We start from the raw sequence: 18,505 nt of genomic DNA, 5'->3' as shown, positions 1-18,505 counted from the left end.
GCTCTTCGATCACGGCCCGATCGATCGCGCGCGTATATCGTTATGGATTAATCGCGGCGTCGTCTCGCCGAGGACTGCGTAATCACCCGACGATTGATGACGCGCCACACCGTTGCCTCTCGTAACGCGCCGATAAAATGCACGGCTTCGATGACGCGATAGCGCGCCGCGCGTTTTATCAGCTCGAGATGCGAGCCGACAGCTTGTTCGTCGATACAATTCGTCCGTCGTGAATACAAAATCGTCGTTCGCTTACAGCCGAATTCGGATCGAGCCAACGGGCGAGCGCGAGCAAACCTGAACGAACAACTTGCTCGAATAAGAAATTTGAAGGCACTGCGATTGAAGCGGGTTGTTTGTTAGCGCTCGGTCGCTTGATCCGGTTTCTTTCTTGAGAATCGCGATCGTCTATCTCGAACGTACGTACGCAATTGTCTAATCGGAAGACAGGATTAGTCGAATAGTGCAAGATCGCTCGGCAATCCCCGATTACTCAGCGCGCGTTATCGGCGCTGCGGTCTAAAGTCACCAGTGATATCCGTCGATCGGAGCCTTCCGACGCGTCATCGACGTTACGAGACCGAGATTAAATGTCCGCGAAGCGGCAATAGTCAGACTATGTAACAGGCGGCTTTTCGTATAAGGCGCATTTCTAGAACTCGTGTCCTCCCACGTTTGCTCACGATCCAAGCGGATTCCTGTCCTCCCTGAACTGTGTCATCTCTCCTTCGCGTAGGCACAATTCCTATTTCTGTCTCTCGGAGGACATATCGTATATTACGTTAGCAAAAATTATAATTCGCGTTATAAGAAATTTTATTGTGAATCGTGCTACTGACATGTGAAAACTTACGATATATTTATAATAATATTTAAACTATGATATCAAATGTTGTTACATCTACAAATTACTATAACGATATTGTAATTTTTACCTCAAACATAATAAAATATACAATTTATACGCTAAAAGCGTACTCATAAGTAAGACTTCTTTGTTAGTGAAATTTGATCGTTTTAATTGTAATTAAAATAATTTTTTTGTAAGACGTAAAATATATGTAATATTTTTAAAGAAAAATATAATTTCCGTTGATGTCAATATATTCCGGAATAACATAAATTTCATCGTAATTTTTTCACTATATTTTCTTCGTGCACCATTTCCGAGGGATCGGATGGTCCAATTTGGCGGCAGATCGTGAAAATCGAGATACGACAATCTCAAGCCATCGCGATCCGTGAATTTTTCCCTTCCCACTCTTCGCACGATCTGATAATGATTTCGCGACGTTGTTTATTCGTTTGCACGTTATAATCGCATCGATAACAGAAGATAAACAATTCGCGCAGTCCTTGCGCAAATGAATACTTTTCGTTCGGAATCTTAAGATTGAATTGTAACGTTTGGTTTTATCGCAATATTATTTATATTATATCGTTCGATAATTGTGATCAAATCGCTTATCAATTTAGTGTTTCAATAAGTGGTGCCTACATCAACTCCCAACGGGAAAACGTATAAGAATGAAACGAGGATATTCTGGCAGAAGACTAGATTGAATTTTAATCCAAAAAATTCGATTCGAAATCTATAAATAATCTTAGTATATGTATATTTGAGAAATGAAAAAAATGTTGAGCATTATTGAGAAAGATAAAGATCGCATAAATTGACCATATCGTAAATTACAATATATCAAGTAAAACAAAATAACCATTTCTAATATTTACACGATAAAATTAGATTAATCGAGGCCTAAGATAATATTCCAACTATTAGATAAAAAATTTTTAGACATTTATTTGTCTGTAATAAATATGTATATAGATATGTATATAGATATCCCTGCTAGCAGGGTTCTCGTTATCAAAAATGCTACAAACGTCGGAAGACAAAAATTTCCAATCCACCATCTTGATCCTCCGTCGCCGATAATAGGTAGGCAATTACCGATAAAGATATTTTCTCATAATCCAAATATAGAGATATATCCAGCCATCCATCAGGCCTCATACGAAGCGTGGAAATACCTGAACAAACGATGCAACGGTAACTTTATTTTCGGACGTCTCGTCCTGGCCGATACAAGAGCTCAGAATACGCTTCCCTGGGAACAATAAAGAGAATTGTTCCTAACTTCGAAAAACTTGAAACAGTTTACACGGATGAGAGACAGAATTAACCAGTGCGGCCTGATAAGCTATCGGCGCGATGGAATCCTGTATATATCTGTCATCGCTTTGAATACCTTCCCGATTACAGTATAGATACCGTAAAATTCTTGACGTGATAATCATTGATAATAATAATAATCTACATAACAGCATATACATATATATAATTTAAGTGTAGGCGTAAGATATAAGAAATTTGATAACACGTTTTAAAAACAAGGATTATTCGCGAGAAAACGCGCAGCGCAAGCCTCGGCGCGGCGGCCTTCCGCAGGTAAAGTCGTGACAACGTCAGTTCTTACCTCGTTGATGTGCTTGTAGGTCTTGATGAGGTCGACGCTGAGTTTCCTGAGGGGCGCCGTCGCTGGATCGCGAAACCTGTGGGGTATCCTGGCCTGCATGGCGTGAATGTCCGAGGGGGTCTCCTGCGGAACCCCGCCGACAGCCCCGCCACCCGCGGCACCAGCCCCACTGCATACCGCGGAGGGCATGGGCTCCTCGGCCACCAGGCGCCCGTAAAGGGGCGCACCGCCGGTCCCCGTCCTCCCGCTCACTGAAAGCACCAGGAGACAAACGGATCAATGCATGGCGACGGTCGAAGAGTACTCACTTTGATTCACCCCCGCGTGTGCACGTTCCGCCTTCGAGCACTGATCGCACGCAGGGGTACGTACGCGAGGGGGAGAGAGCTACTATATCGAGCTTCTGCTCGATTAAATTCTGTTTGACATTTCCTTACTGCTACACGCGACCATCGGACACGATCGTATCGAGATATGCCACATTAAGGTCGAAATAAGACATGATTATTCCGAACGCGGATATACGCAATGATCATTATGATCGTCGACTCTCGATTCTCGCAAACGTGATTCTCTGACGACAATCTTTCAAACTTATAAACCGAACAGAATAAAAGAAGCTTCGCTATCTTTCTTCTTTAATACTTTCTTGTCATTGTATTTCTGTTGGAAGTATTAAAATAAAAATCAAAACATCTCTGATGTTATGATTAAATCATTGAATATTAAAATCGTGAAAAAAAATATAAACATATAATACGCAAAAGATTATTATTCAGTATAATGTTATATGTATTATTGTTCACACATACGCACGATATTGATTTTTGAAATCTGCAATGTAATTACAGCGAGAAAATTCAACTCGTATAGCTTTGCAGTATACCGCGAGAAATGGATCAATGCGTGGTCGCGAGTTTAGTCAATGATCAATATTTATGTTTACTGCCTAATATTGACGTTTATCTGTTAAGTTTATCATTAGGTAATTAGATTCGCGTAGTAATTAGGGAACGTCAAGCAACCAAGTTGCAAGTTGTTTTGATCGATGCTGCGACGCTAAGATGTAAGATTATTATGCTTGCTGTGACAAATAAATTCGATTGCAGACATGTAATTTGAGGCGTAAAATGAACTAAATTGATTAGGATTAAATATGTACAAATATATGTGTTTTTATTCACATGAAGTTATATTAACCTAATTTTTACCTATATAAATATAAGAAATTATTGGAAATCTTTCTATTTCTGAAAAAACTTTTGTTGTTGTTGCTACAAAGCTTGCTTTTAGTGTGTTCAAAAATACTATTTACGCTAATAATTAATCTTAAATAGGTAATGTATTAGTCATATAACTTGTCACGTTAATTATTCTTCTTCATCTTTTAAGCAGAACATAAAGGTAGTTCATTACACTATTAATAACATAATATAGACGTCATCTTAATTAAAAATGATGTAAACACCAGCTCATAAAAAATATGCAATAGAAATATATATATAAAAAAGAAAAATATGAGCGATATCAAACACGGACATAAGACAGTAATGGACGAATATGTCGTAAATAATGCAAGATCCTGTTAGAATTATTATATACCGTGCAATAATTTTACATCACTCGTGTTCCGTATTTTTGATTGCAGTAATTAGCAATCGTATTAGCTATTAATTTGAAACAATGTACGAGGAGAATACAACGACAATCGGTGGGATATCTCTTTCACCGAGGAAAGATCATTCGGTCCTGAGCTTCTTTTTTACGGTCGACGTTAAAGCCGCGACGTAATTAGCATCAGAAAAATTTCGCGGAGTCGCGTGTCCGCGAATGAATACGCGATTAAAACCGCCGCCGCTACTTCTCCGCAAACAGAATCGGTTTTGTTGAAATTACTCTCGGATAATCCCGTAATAATACCAGGGTATGTTAAATCCAACTCTTTTGTGGTCCGCGTGATAAGTTACCTTCTCTCTAATGGAGTTTTTCTCAAGCTAATCAAAGTGTCCCTTTTAATAATATAATCACATACGTTGTTTCGATAAATCTACCGAAGAGATCAAAATCCTCCTCGCGGACTGGCATACCAGGATTATGGCGTGACTTTTTCACGAGTAAGAAACTCGCGATGATTAAGCACAGAGGATTGCGGGAAAATGACAGACGGCGATTTGCAACAACTCCTTCCGTGAAAAGTAATCCGTCCGAGTGAATCACGACCCGCGGGCTGGGAATTGCGATACGTTCGAAGAAGCATGCGTGTTGAAGAAACTCGCGTTGATTGTTTCTATAACGATATGCCGCAGAAATAGACAGTAGTTTGCCCAGGTAATCTGCAACGGACCTTTTCTTCGTAAAGCGAAATGGCAAAAGGCAAGAGCTTTTCGTCTTGACCGATTCGACGTTCGCGGAAAAGTATTCGTCGGCGCGGCCAAAGACTCAACCCTTTAAGAACGTCATAAAAAATAATGGATTCCTGTATAGTGTTAAAAATTACACGCGCGTCTCGTGGGAAGCGCCGTGTGCGATATAAATGTACACGCGTACGTACGGTATAATTGAAAGGGGAAATCTGATTCGAAAGATAGTATCCGAACGCTCGATTTCTTCTCTCCGGGCGCGTGCCGGCGGTTTCGCTTAAGTATTTTCATCAGCCGTTGAAACGAGAGCTCTTTAAGGCGCTCTCGGGCGCTCTTCACGGCGAGGACGAACACTTGCGGTAGAGGAGAGGTGAGAACAAAAGCGCGCAAATGCGGGAGCATCGATAATTAACAATTCCGCCGGTGAACGGACCACTCTCGCGCGCGGTCCTCTTTCCTCTTCCTTTTTTTTCTGGCCGGTAAAAAGACCCGTTTCGCTTCCACGAGAGGTATAACGCTGCATTTACATCTGTCAAGCAATCTTAAGATACCGTAAATGTTAAAGAAATGTTCCGGATATTAATTTAATTTTTGTTGCTATCGTAATTAATTTAATTTTTATCGTTGCCAATTCAATCTCGCTCCGGTAATTATGCGAGCAAGTTGCAAAAGCCACCACGTCGTTTATTGTTTCGCGCTTTTGAAAGAATCAAATCGCTCGCGCGAGCCTCCGAATCAGATTGGGGAATGAGGCGAGTAAAACCTAAATCTTGCGGAAGTCGAACAAAGAGAGCGAGAGAGAAGTGTCGATAATTAACAAGAAGGGACGAAATGTGTTCCATGCGCGGCGGAGAATCGGGACCGCAGCGAGTATGTGGTCGTTAATTTTGACGTATGACTCCTCGTCCGTCCGTCGTCCGCTTCGGCACCCGCTGAAGCATTTACTGTCATTTTAACGACCCCGTTAGGTGACGCGGGCCGGCTTAACGCCGACCGCTTGGTGCTACGTGAAACAGCACCCTTATAGGACCACCCACGTTTCGCCCTTTTTGCGCGGCCGTAGTCGAAGTTACTCGGCTTATTCGCGATTTGTTTTTCCTTCTTCCCACTTCACGTGGGACGTAAATGTTACGAGATCATGCCCGGATAAAAATCTCACTCGTCCACACACTCCCAGGTAGGAAACGCCGATACTCGAGAAACGGGCCAAGACTGGCACGAGTGTCGGCTTGCCGACGTTTAATGCCCAAGCCTGGCCCAACTATTACCCGAATTTGGGTAGCCGAGGCTTGGCAAGCAAGTGCCGCCCAATATTGGGCCAAAGCTTGATAGCCAGTCCTTTTAATGGGACTCTGTTAAAACTAACAGAATTATTATTTTTTGTTTCAGTTTTGTGTTTATTTTATGGTATTTATTAGAAAATCTTTATAAATGCGTTTTTTAAGAAAAGTGAACATATACTAATAATATTAAAATATACTTTGATAAGTTTCGGATTTAAAAATATATATTAAAAAATTGATTGATTAATTCAAAGATTAATATAAAAACTAACTGTAGCTGAATTTGTTTCTTAAGATGATTTTTGAGAAATTATATATTTGCGCTGGTTATGACATATGTAGACTATATATAACACTTACATTAAATTAAGAAGTAGTCTACCACGCAAGGCAGTTGGCTCACGATCCAGAGGTCCCGAGTTCGAATCCCACCAAGGTAAGTGTTTTTTTCAAATACGAGAAATATTTATAATCATAGACTGCATCTTAAGAAACAAATTTAGTTAAAAAATAGTAATAAAATTTCGAAATAAATAATTTTTTTTGTCGGATGAATATTCGTTTTTCCTTTAGCATTAAGAGGACTGCAATCCTCATGGTTAGAGGATATTCCTCTAGATTTGAAAATATCTTCTTGAGACTGTATTTCAGAGGAAAATCCTCTAAAATCAAGCGGGAGCCACTAAACGACAGAATATTTTTTTTGGGTGTGATTATGAGCCAATCATGGGGCACGTAAACGCCGTTGTATGGCCCAAGACTGGTGGCTAGGTTTGGCCGAAGCTTGTAGCCAGTGTCGGGCCAGTGTTATCATCCCGTCATACAACCAAAACTGGGCCAGTCGAGGCTAAGAAACGGCGCCCAAGATTGGCAGCCTGGGTGCCCAGGCTTGGACCAAAGCTGGCCCCTTTTCGAATTCCTACCTGGGTTGTTAAATATTAAAGGATGAAATTTAAATCAATACCTTGAGTTAAATAACATTTTGTTATTTTTAACTGCCATGTGCATCGAAAATTGTTATTTTAACTACATTGGTTTAGTTAAATTAATGATATGTTGAGTAGGAGCAGTGGCAATCTATAGGAATGGTTGAAAACGATTCAAATTGAGTATAATTTGACACTACGAATTTAGCAGTGTATACTTGTTTTTTCTATTTTTACTAATATGTATATTTATTTTCATAATTTTTAAATGTCGTCTTACCGACAACAAACGGAATTCTCTCTTTCGGAAGGTCCGACTAAATAGCCGAGTTGGTGTTCCGCTCAGTCGTACCTTGAATGCCTCCTTGAAAAGCCTCTCGAGTAGAGAGGAAGGACAAAGGGCGCGCGCAATGAAATATACTCCGGAAGCAATTTAATTGTTTTTGCATATAGATTGAATAAAGCCGACGAAAAAGAAGTTTCATTAATTGCGTGCATTTTCGATACCGATCAACTAATACATCATAGTGTATCATATAATTTGTATTTCTGCACATCAGCCAATTAAAACAATTTTTAAATAAGAAATTAGATTATTTCGCAATATTTCCCCAACGATCGCTTACTTATGCACTTTACGACAATATTGTGACGCGATATAATTTAATGAGTTGAGAAATAACACGTCCGTGCAGATAAAGTTACTCCGCCTACTTTATTTGTCGCATTTAGTTAATGAAATAACGAGGAAAGAATGTGCATGACTGGCTCGAACGAATAAATGCGCCATAGATCGAACATGTGACTGAGACAAGTGAATGGTTGAGTGTACAAACAAACGAATGAATGAATAAGCAACGGTAGATATAAGCGAGCAGAGTGCTTATTACGCTTTTCGCGATATTTCCAAGTATTATTGAATATTTTTACACAAGCTCGTGTTTACCTTGAATTGTGACTCGACTCATAACGAGCGTACGTGAAACGTGAAACGTAAATAAATTGAATTCCGACACAAGTGTCTTATATAAAATTGGATAAAAATAAAAAGCGGTGAAATTTGATCATTGTACGTCGTACGTCGTTATGTAGCAAATAAAGGATTAACACATTCACCGCCGTGTCACCGGTGGTCGACATTGAGCTTTCCGTTTACGCCTTATCGGTCATCGGTGACCGTCATGAAGCGACAGTCAAATAAATATGTCACGTATTATATTTGTGTGCAAAATTCAATACTATAAATTTACTACTATAAATTAAATGTTTTATTGTTCCTTTGAGTATAAAATAATTCAATTTGCGAAAAGTCACGTAAAATACGCTTGAACGTGTTAAGTAAATTGTTACATTTATGATTTACAATTAGTCTTAAATAAATAGCAAATTGATAATCTGGTCAAGGAAATTTATGATACAATTTGTGATATAATTTTTCTCCTTCTCAAGACCCGATAATATTAAATAGAGAAATAATCACATTGGAAAAGTAGTCCTAAAAATAAATTAAATTATAAAACTGTCAAATAAAGATTACATATCATTTGTTTTCCGCTGTAAGGGCATTCATCGTCATTTACATATTTTATGTAACTGACATGAAAAATGCACACACTCTTCTGCATCGGAGCGCAAACTGAAAATGTAATTTTCCAACGAGTCGATCGCGTGACATGAATAATCATCGGCCGGGACCACCCGGGATTTGTTCGGGATATAATCGGGATATTACGAAGTACTGATCTTTTCCTCGTTTAGTTGCATCGTGTCTTTCCAATGCGGTATACACCTCCCTCCCCTCCCCCGGAACGATAAAAAAATTGAGGCGAAAAAACATCGGCAAAAAAGCCGTCGATGCTCGAACTCGTCAACTCGGGGCAAAGCGATAACTTATCCAGCCAATCATTCACCACGCGAGACTTTAACGTACACACGTTACCGAAAGACACGCAGACCGGAGGGGAAGAAAGGGAAGGGAAAAAAAGCAAGAAAGCGACAGGAAAAAGAGAGGAAAAAAAAAGCGGAGGAAAAGGGGAGGAGCGGGATGAGAGAAAGAGACGCAGAAACGACAGGGGTAACGAGAAAATCACGACTAGGTCGGGTCAAATTTGCGGGCTGTCTATCCCCTTTGACCCGTTCCCTCCCTCCAGATCGTCCCTCACTTGTCTCCCTCCCCCCTCCCATTCGTCCTTCTCCACCTCCTCCTCCTCCTCCTCCTTCCGTACCTCACTATCCACCGTTTCCTTTTTTTTTTATTATTATTTTACGAGCCACTGCGTATCGGAAAGCGGGGCTGTTCTCCCATCGCCTCGATGAGAGAGCCCCGCCGCCGCCGTCGTTGCTCCGTTTGAAATGTAGGCCAGGGCGCGGTTGAATGAAAAAAAATATTCATTAACACGCGCGGGAGTACAGCGGTTCTCCGTGCGCGCGTTTTCTCTCGCGTACGAGCATCGCAATGAGATGTGTAATCGATTAATCCGACGTAAGTCCGCGCGTCTTTCCATCTCTCCCGTAAAAAGAAAATGGCGCGAGGATTTCGGACAACGAAAAATCTCGACGTGACGGTCCCTTTGAGATGGGACTTTGCAATCACATCGGTATCAGAGACGAAAAATCGATTAGAAAGAGGATGGTCCGCTCCGCATTACATAATCTCTCGGAACATATGAAACGATCGTAAGTCGTGGTTTAAGTGAACCTTTTCATTCAAGAATCATTGCGTCTCTCGTCTCGATGATCCGCGCGAAAAAATGTGCATCGAAGATCTCCGTTACTCGGGGGTATTATTTTTCGAGCAATAAGCCGATATACGGCTCACGTGAAAACTGTTCTCGGCGCGCGCGCGCGGCGCCGCGGCGGGCGTCTAGCCGTAATTCCTCGCGATTAGTAAGTCCGAAAGTTCATTTCGCACTTCAAACGAACCTACCGGATCGAAAACGCACCGTGGCGTGTGGAGAGTGAGCACCATCGACAAAAGATTCCTCGTTCCAAAAATATATCCCGGCTCGATCGTGAAAAATTCAGGCACATATCGATACAGAAAGCGGACGGGGAGGGGGAGGAGCGGGAGAGGGGTGGATTATCCTGTCGGTCGATATAGGCGCGCCGCTGCCTGAAACTGGAACGTTTCGCACGAGAGTACGCGAACAACCCCCTTTTTCGCCGCGCAGATCGCGCACGGATTCTTTTTTCGTTCGTTCGCTCGCTCGTTTTCCTTTTTTTTTCTCCCCCTTTTGTTTCTTTTTCCTCGCGAAGAACCGAGAATTTTTCGGTGCGGATGCGCGAGATAGGGCGAACTCGTCGATAACGTATTATCGAAACGAACGGTCTCGCACGTGGCGGCCGCGGCATAATGCCGAGTGCCATCTGTCGCGCCGTGTTTACCGTCCCTTATTCTCGCCGAGGCGCGAGGGCACGACCCCGCAATTTTTGCCAATTTAAACCCCCGCAGTCCCACGGTCGAATTCGGGCACGGTAAACGTTACCGGTAGAATACGGCAACGAGTTCGGTTATCGGTTAGCCTTCACGGTAAAGAAAAAAGATAAACTAGCTGCAAAACTGTCATTAAAATTCAGTCCTTGGTTTTAATTATAAATCCCTCAGTTGATTCAATCTATAGTTACGATTATGATTTATTATAATTATATAACCGTAGCGCTACTCATATCAAATTGATACTTTAATCTTCTTCTATCAACCTCTGCATCAAAGTCGGAAAACCGAAGTACTTGGGAAAAAGAACGAAAATTTTCTTTGTGGATATGAGGGAAAAAGTATAAAACCCCATGGGGCGACAATTTTGCTTCGATCTAGTTGAAATTTCGTGTTCTGTGTGACAAATACGGCAGGTCTCGCATACCAATCTCTGATACGACTAAAAAGTAATAAAAATTTCAGAACAGAATCTAGACACGTCTGTAACAAACCGTGTAACAGCCGCTGCGGCTTCTCTTCTCTGACTATGCGTAAATGTCGCGTTACAACGTTCGCAAGCCTCAAGCTGGGGGCGCGTGAAGTTCGCCGGAGATCGCGGGGACGAGATAACGCGTAGCGGCACGCATATACGCGGGTTGAGAACCGCCGTCGCGAGGTCACGGAAGGCTTGACACAGGCCGTTCGCGATAGCCAGCACGCATTCCGCTTCATTCATGCTTCTTGATCCACCGCCCTTCATCCCCCTCGTCCGTCCTCACCCCCTCGATCCTACGACACCCCCCGTTTTGCCCCCTCGTCCCTCCGTCCCTCCGGTTCGCCCCCGCGGTAGAACCGCTCTCGGGGGGGTATTTGCAAGTACACGGTGCCGCGAGGCCCTCGTGTGCGAAACGCGATCGCAGTCGTGTATCTTTTTCTGACCTCGGCGAATGACTCCGCGCACCGCCGCGCCGCGGAGAAATTGCCGGCTCTTTCGCGAGAACGATTCTCCCTTTCTTTTTTTTCCCCGAGACTTTCACATCGAGAACAGCTGAGCTCGCGAGATATGAAGAGAGAAAAGTGGCTTCAAATCCGCCCAATCTTCCCTCCCTCCGCCGCATAACGCTTTACATTTGTCTCCGCGTCGTCGTATTCGAAGTTACGTTTAATACAGGGACAGAGAGACTCCCACATTCAGGGAGATCGTTTGCAACCGCGTAAGAAAAGTGGATCAATCGAAAGCAGTTACCTTCAGCCGTGTCCGCTTTTTTCCGAGTTAAAAATGCAGTTTTCTCCATTACTGATATCTAGTCTAGCCTCGAAAAAAAAGAGATACGTCGCTTATAACGTAGCGTTTCGTACAAACCAAATAAATTGAGCCCGCAGCTAAGTTTCTTATATGAAAGAGCTAAGACTGATTTCTTCACTTTCGTGGCGCGGGTCGCTAAGCATCTTACGCGGCGGGCTAAATGGATAGAGGTCTCTCTCTCTCTCTCTCTTTCTCTCTCTCTAAGTAAAAAAAAGAAAAGGCAGAGATGAGGAAAACTGTTTTAACCATTCGAGGACCGACTCTGGGCACGTCTATCACTTGCGGGAATGCAACACGGGTGGGTCGCATTAGCGCAACGCGTACGTCAACCTCGCGTGTTCGCGATCGCCCGCGCCGATAATAATCGTCCGGCATTCATTCACGACAACGCAGTATCTACCTTAAAAGTGGTTAATTACGCCGGGAACGATTATTGCTCCCACCTGCCTCCTCGCAAATTCACGTCACCGCGGCGATGCGAGATGCGGGCCCGACGGTTTCTTCCCGCAAAAATTATACTAGCGAAAGGGACATTCCTTCAACACGCCAAGGGCAATCGTTTCTTCTGTACGTCGATAAAAAAATGTTCACCGCTTATATATTATTTTTGCAAATTTTAACAATCTATCATATATACCGTATAGAATAGTTTTCGTTTGTCGCTGATTGATTTTTCGATTTTATTATTGATCGGCGATTAGTATCAATGCAGATAAAAATGGTCAGCTATTTGTATTAAGTTTTCATCAAAAAATTAATATCGTATGATGCAACTCTGCGTTTTAACAGGAAATAATATCGAAAGCCATGGATTCTCCATAAAAATAACAATTTAAAATTGTTTAAAAAATATACAAAGGTAATAAGAAAGAATTAGGTAAAGGGTGTACTAAAAGATATAGAAAAGACCGGTCGACTAACTATATTGCATTAGACTCGAGTTTTAGTTAGACATCTTCAGGGCCGAAATTCGCAATAAAATCGCAAGTTTATAACGTCGACGATATGTTAGGTACACCCGATACAATCGACACACGTAATATGTGTTACCGTTCATAATTGGCACCCTCTCTCTCTCCCTCTCCGTCTCTTCCCTCCCCCGCTCTCTAGCCTGGCTCTCGCCTATTATATCAACCTACATCCGGAAATGCCAAAGCTTCCCACGACCAGCGTTACTCACGAGCACCGTGTATGGCCCGTGTGTGCGACGACGACCGGGCGTTCTTGTCAAATAAAATCGATATTTAATACCCCACTCGGAATTGTGAATTATTATGATCCCACTTAGCCCGTCTTACGTACGTATCTAACTAAGGTAGATAGGTAAGAAGATACGGTATATACAATGCGAAGAGAAACAGACACTGTGGTATCGATTTTCTCGCTTTCAAAGCGAGGAAGCGGATTTCAAAAAGGAAGTGGATCAACATTACACGTTAAGTATTCCGTTTTTTTTTCCACATTACCGATATGGCGCACCAATCTATTTCCAACTTTTAACTTGTAGAATCCTACAAAAAAAATCGAAAGATAATTATAAATCGTAATATGTATAATTCTTTAATACTCCATAAATAAATAAAATTTTATTTCCATTATCGCTTCTAGGTATGATATATCTTTTAATATCCATTTCCTTAACGATCCGCGATTACTGAAAAAAAATGTTAATTATGCACGAGTCTCGTTTACCGCAAATTATTTAAAGTATCTTTATCATCATTATCGCCAGTTTAAAATAAAGAATGGGCGTCTTTTAAGAAAGACGAATCTCAAATTTATCGTTTTTCTTTTTAAATAAAAGCTCGCTTTTGTTTTCCGAAGCGTCTGGCTTTTGAACTTTGATAAATAAAAATTGTGTTGTCGCGAAGGAAAAAGTACCAAAGACCTCCGCGATCTGTAAACGATAACGACGACGACGTCGATTGATAATAAGCGAACGCGAGGTGTACGTTCGCTCTCCGCGAACGTATCATAACTTTCGATCGTGGGCCTCAGGCAATATCGGAATTTGTAGCATTACGGTGATTATACTGATATAGAGCGTCGCCTCTTGTATTCGCCGTATCTGCCGCTGGAACAACATCCCCGGCGTTTGCTCAGCGTCTTGACCGTCCACCGAGGAAGAATTGAATCCGGTAGAAATGTTTTACTCTCACTAACATAAGCTATCCGACTGGAAACATCTTTCTGATGGCAATTTTACGTGCGCTTTATGTTTTGCATTAAAATATGTCACTATATTGATAAATTATATTAATTTTTTAGATATTCCAAGATATTAATGTTGACACTATTGCATTTTTCAAGAACTGATATCGTCTCAAAACGACCGTAATCTCTAATAAGTAAACATAAATTAGAAATTAATTAACGTTTTTAACTGGGAACATTATTGAGGCTGAATTGGCTGAAAGATTCGTCTGATCGAAGTAGCTAGCAGAAGGGTGGCTAAGAATATAATTATAATCGGCTTGAAAATATTTCGCGTATAATTCACGCTAAATTTTATATTAACATAAAGTTATTAACCTATCATTTTCGGATAAGAGGATTAAGCGGCAAAAAATCGTTACGCCGCAACGTCTTGCCGACCCGTTCGCAACCGAGACTGCCGTTTCGTTACGCCGCTTGGCAGATGCTACGTAGGGGTGGTGACAGGGTGACGGGGCGAGACTCTCGCAATCAGAAATTTCCGTATATGGGGACGAGAGAGAGAGAGAGAGAGAGAGAGAGAGAGAGAGAAAGGCGAACGCGAGAGTGTGGGAGAGAACAGGCGGAAGAACGACGAAGACGACTGGTTGTATAAACCTATGTACACAACCAGTCGCATGTGACTCGAATACGGGACGATTCCTCCCGCCTGCGAGTTCTTCTCCTCCTCCTCCTCCCTCTTCTTTGTCATCTCCCTCAAATTCTCGCGAGAGACCGGCAGATTTGCAAAAGACCGCGAACGCCGTAAGTCGTAGGCGACGCGGACGCTACCTGCTTGCCTCTCGACGCTCTCGACTCTAGTCCCGGTGCGAAAGCAAGGGACAGAGACGAGACGAGACGAGACGAGAGGAAAGTACGAAAAAGAGATAGAAGGAAAAAAGAGTCAACGCGAAGAGGAGAAGAAGGAGGAGAAGGAAGAGAAGGAGGTGCCAGAAAACAAGGAATAAGAAAGAGAGGGAAAGAGAATTTCCGTCCAGAACTTGGTATACCTCTCATTTGCATAATATACAAGAGCCGTCCAATTCTCCACTCTTTCGACCCATGTCCTCTTTCGCGAGAGGAAAGGAGAAGAGCGAATTAAGGTGATGTACGTCATAATAAATTTCAGCGCGAAACACGTGTATGTTACTATAATAAACTGCAGTAAAGCGCGCAAGAACAAGCCATCGCGATAATGTAAATAATATAAATATAACTTTTTCTATCTTTTCAATTGATTCCGTTGATTCTTCATCCAAAGCCAAACGTGAATTGCAAGCGTTTTTATTTCCTATCACTTACTACTGCTATAAAAATTAATGAGATTATTACTACGTAAAATCATTGGCAGCAGAAGTACTTAAACTTGATAGTAAGTCTACAACTAAAATATGAGATACTAAAGCAGAATGTATAGGCAACGATATGTTATACCGTTTTAACGATATGCTTGCATCAAAAATAAAAATCTTAATGTCATTTTATGATACAGAAGATGAGACAGCTTCGAGAGAGACGTTTCACTCTGATTAAGCTATTGCAAAATAACTGAAGGTAATTTTTAACTTTTTTAAATCTTTCGTTTTAAATATTTAATTAATATTTAAGTTAAAACTATAAGCGACAAAAGATAAATTATTGAAAAACATGATTTTACTCCCCCCCTGTTTCCTGTTCTAAAGCTACACATGATAATCATCATGCATATATAATAATATAAATCCTAAAAAGAAGAATTTCTTTGGTAAATGTTATCGGCTGTTTATTCACTGACCTCGCCCAATCATACGGTCTTGCGGCATTGCGTCTCTCTCTCTCTCTTTTTTATCTCATGCGGTCTACTTTTACGTTCGAACGTGCTCTGACATGACAAATATGCGTTCGAATCGTAACTGGTAATTGCCTGTTACTGGCAGGACGTGCACGTGTAATTCATCGTTGTTGTTCGATGACAGCTATAAAAACCAACGGAATGCCAAAGAGTGACGGATTTGACTACGAGGTGCGTTACGCAACAAATTCTATGTATTCACTACGTATTTCTCGTCCATAAAAATCTATCTCGTGCGAAAAGAATGCGATAAGAGGGCATGCATGGCATAAAGGATCTTATAAATTGTGCAGTAAGTGCTCCAATTTCAGGCGATACGAATATAAAATAACTATCAATGGAACAATAGGACGTGCTGCTTGTTCATCCGAAAAATGAAACTCAAAGTAAAGTCAATTTCAATTTCTTTCTTGTTTCATTTCTCCTTCTTTCTCTCTTTTTTATTTTATTTTAAAGTTAAGTGCTCCTCTCAAAAGGAAAGTTAAAATGCAATACTGACAAAAGTCGCGTCGACTAACTACGTTTGCGAGATGCGGCCTGTTCAACGTTCGACGGGGCGGCAAGCCGTTCCTCAAGAAGCGGCTCGGTTGCGGGCGAGCCGCGTGTTAGGATTTCTCTCGCTTTGTCTCTGTTCATCGGCGCGTCTCTAATCACTCCCCATTTTACGGTGCGGCGGATAGGGAGGTGGAGGAGTGGGGTGGGAAGGAGGAGGGGGAGGGGGAGGAGAGGAAAGCTTTACTTTCTTGCGCCGGTACGCAACTATTCCCGATCGTACACGGGAAAACGGCGTATTAGTGTGCCGCGCGTACACCGCCGCGCCGCGCCGTGCAGAAAAAGTCGTGCGCTTACTCAATGAGAATGAACCAATTAAAAGCTGCGCATCTCGCGCGGTAATAGAATCGTGGCCGTGCGTGATACGCTTATCGCGCTCTGCTTCCATTTAAATTGCATCTTAACGACGACGATCGTTCTCGCGCGGGACATTGACGATGTCGTTGATCGGGCGGATTTGACGGGCGGAAAGATAAGCATGTCGCACATCCTTGCGAGATTCGTATCGACGCTACGAAAAAGTCGTCGTTTTCCCCGCGTCACGTATCTCCTGCTTCGAGCGAATATCCGAAGTTAATTAGCGTCGTCGGGGGGTCGGTGACTTCGATGGCGCTCGCCAGGAATCGTCAGGAATCGCCGGGAAATGATCGTTAAAACGGACCGCGTCGCAGCATATCGGCTTTAAAAAAAATCCACTCGAGACTCGGAAGGCCGTTCACCCTACGGTATAGGTCGGCGAGTTTTCCAACAGACGCCTGTCCGCGATAAACGGCGCGAATGTTTAATCGATAAACAGGTGTTTACCGAGGAAATTATACGTCGTTATTTTGAGCGTGCGTGCGTACTTGCGTACGCTCGCTCACTCGCGGATGCCCGGCGACGACGCGAGTGTGCGTGAGAAAAACTTGCCGGACAGTGTCGTTCCACTCGTGCTTTTGTCTGTCCCCCCCCCCTTCTCCCCCCCCCTCCGCGTCGAAACGCATGCGCCTCTATCTGTATAGCGGTGTATGTGAGCGACGTTTGAAAAATCACGCGTTCAAAGTTAAGGCAGATATTTAGTGATATTTAGCGAACGCACAATTGGCACGATTGGCTCCTCCGATTCGACGATATAAACGAAAAGATACACCTACGCCTGTACGTGTCTGCGCGTGTGTGCGTATTAGACATCGCATCGTAGAGAAATTCGATCGTTGAATGTAGTGGCATAGAGAACCGTTAATGCATACAACCGTGCATATCACGTTTTATTGCAATATTAGATCAGTATTTTAAATTTATATGTGACACGCTTTGCTATGCATAACAAGCAGGTGTCAGTGTCTTATTGAGCTTATAAAATATATCGAAGAGAGTAAAACGTGTGGGTAAAAGAATTTTCAAAGATTATATAAAGAAAATTTCATGACTCATACAGTAGTGTATCCGATTATTTTGGAGAACTTCGACTTACTAATTGATTCAGGAAACATTTTGATATCAAGGTATTATTAGTATCTTTTTGTCTTTTATTTTCTCTTGCGATTATGATATGGTTTCATGTTGGTGCATTTAAAATTTCTGAGTATTTTCGGCATTTGTTTGCAGAATAGCTAGCAATTATTTTTTTTTAATCTGTTTCCTTTTTTGAACCGTCGATACACGTTTTTCAAACGTGGAAGTAGCATCTCTGACTTTAATATTAATTTTCTGCTAATGTGCAAAAGCGATAAATGTGGGACTGCAGCAACAAATTAGCAATTAATTAACACCTAATTATATCATAAATCTGAGCTTGATTTCCGGTGGTAGGGGAGCTAGGTAACGGTGACAGTGATTGGTGGGACACTTATCAATCAATAGATAATGAGATTCGTGCTCTCTGCGTCCACGAGGACTTTGACCAGTTAGTACCCGCTATTTGCACGGCGTTTACGAAGATTTTGCTCGATCGAAATGTGTCAGGCGATCGGCCGGACGTGCCTCTTTCAATTGCAGAAACGTGCCTTAAACTCATCTGGCAGAACGTTTCGTGAAGAAATACCGTAACAAAGCTAAGAATTTAGCCGAACGATAACGGTAAAATAACATACCATAAAGAAACATATCTAATAATACTTTTATTTGGAGAAAACGTTATTCACACGTAAATGATTCCTACTTTATTCTACTTTCTAACT

General features: G+C 41.9%; 1 protein-coding gene across 1 annotated transcript in view; it reads right to left on the bottom strand.

The window, feature by feature from the left end:
• Positions 1-18,505, bottom strand: part of Mnb (minibrain) — an 81,315-nt gene that overhangs the window by 27,822 nt on the left and 34,988 nt on the right. The window contains exon 3 of the mRNA XM_071699653.1: positions 2,481-2,731. Coding sequence (XP_071555754.1) covers positions 2,481-2,731 — 251 coding nt within the window. The remainder of the gene's footprint in view (positions 1-2,480; positions 2,732-18,505) is intronic.

This window comes from Temnothorax nylanderi, unplaced genomic scaffold (genome assembly GCF_030848795.1).
Source record: "Temnothorax nylanderi isolate EJ_2023f unplaced genomic scaffold, tnyl_v1.0 TNYL_tig0019_pilon, whole genome shotgun sequence".
NCBI classification, from domain to species: domain Eukaryota; kingdom Metazoa; phylum Arthropoda; class Insecta; order Hymenoptera; family Formicidae; genus Temnothorax; species Temnothorax nylanderi.
This window is presented reverse-complemented; position numbering and strand designations above follow the sequence as displayed.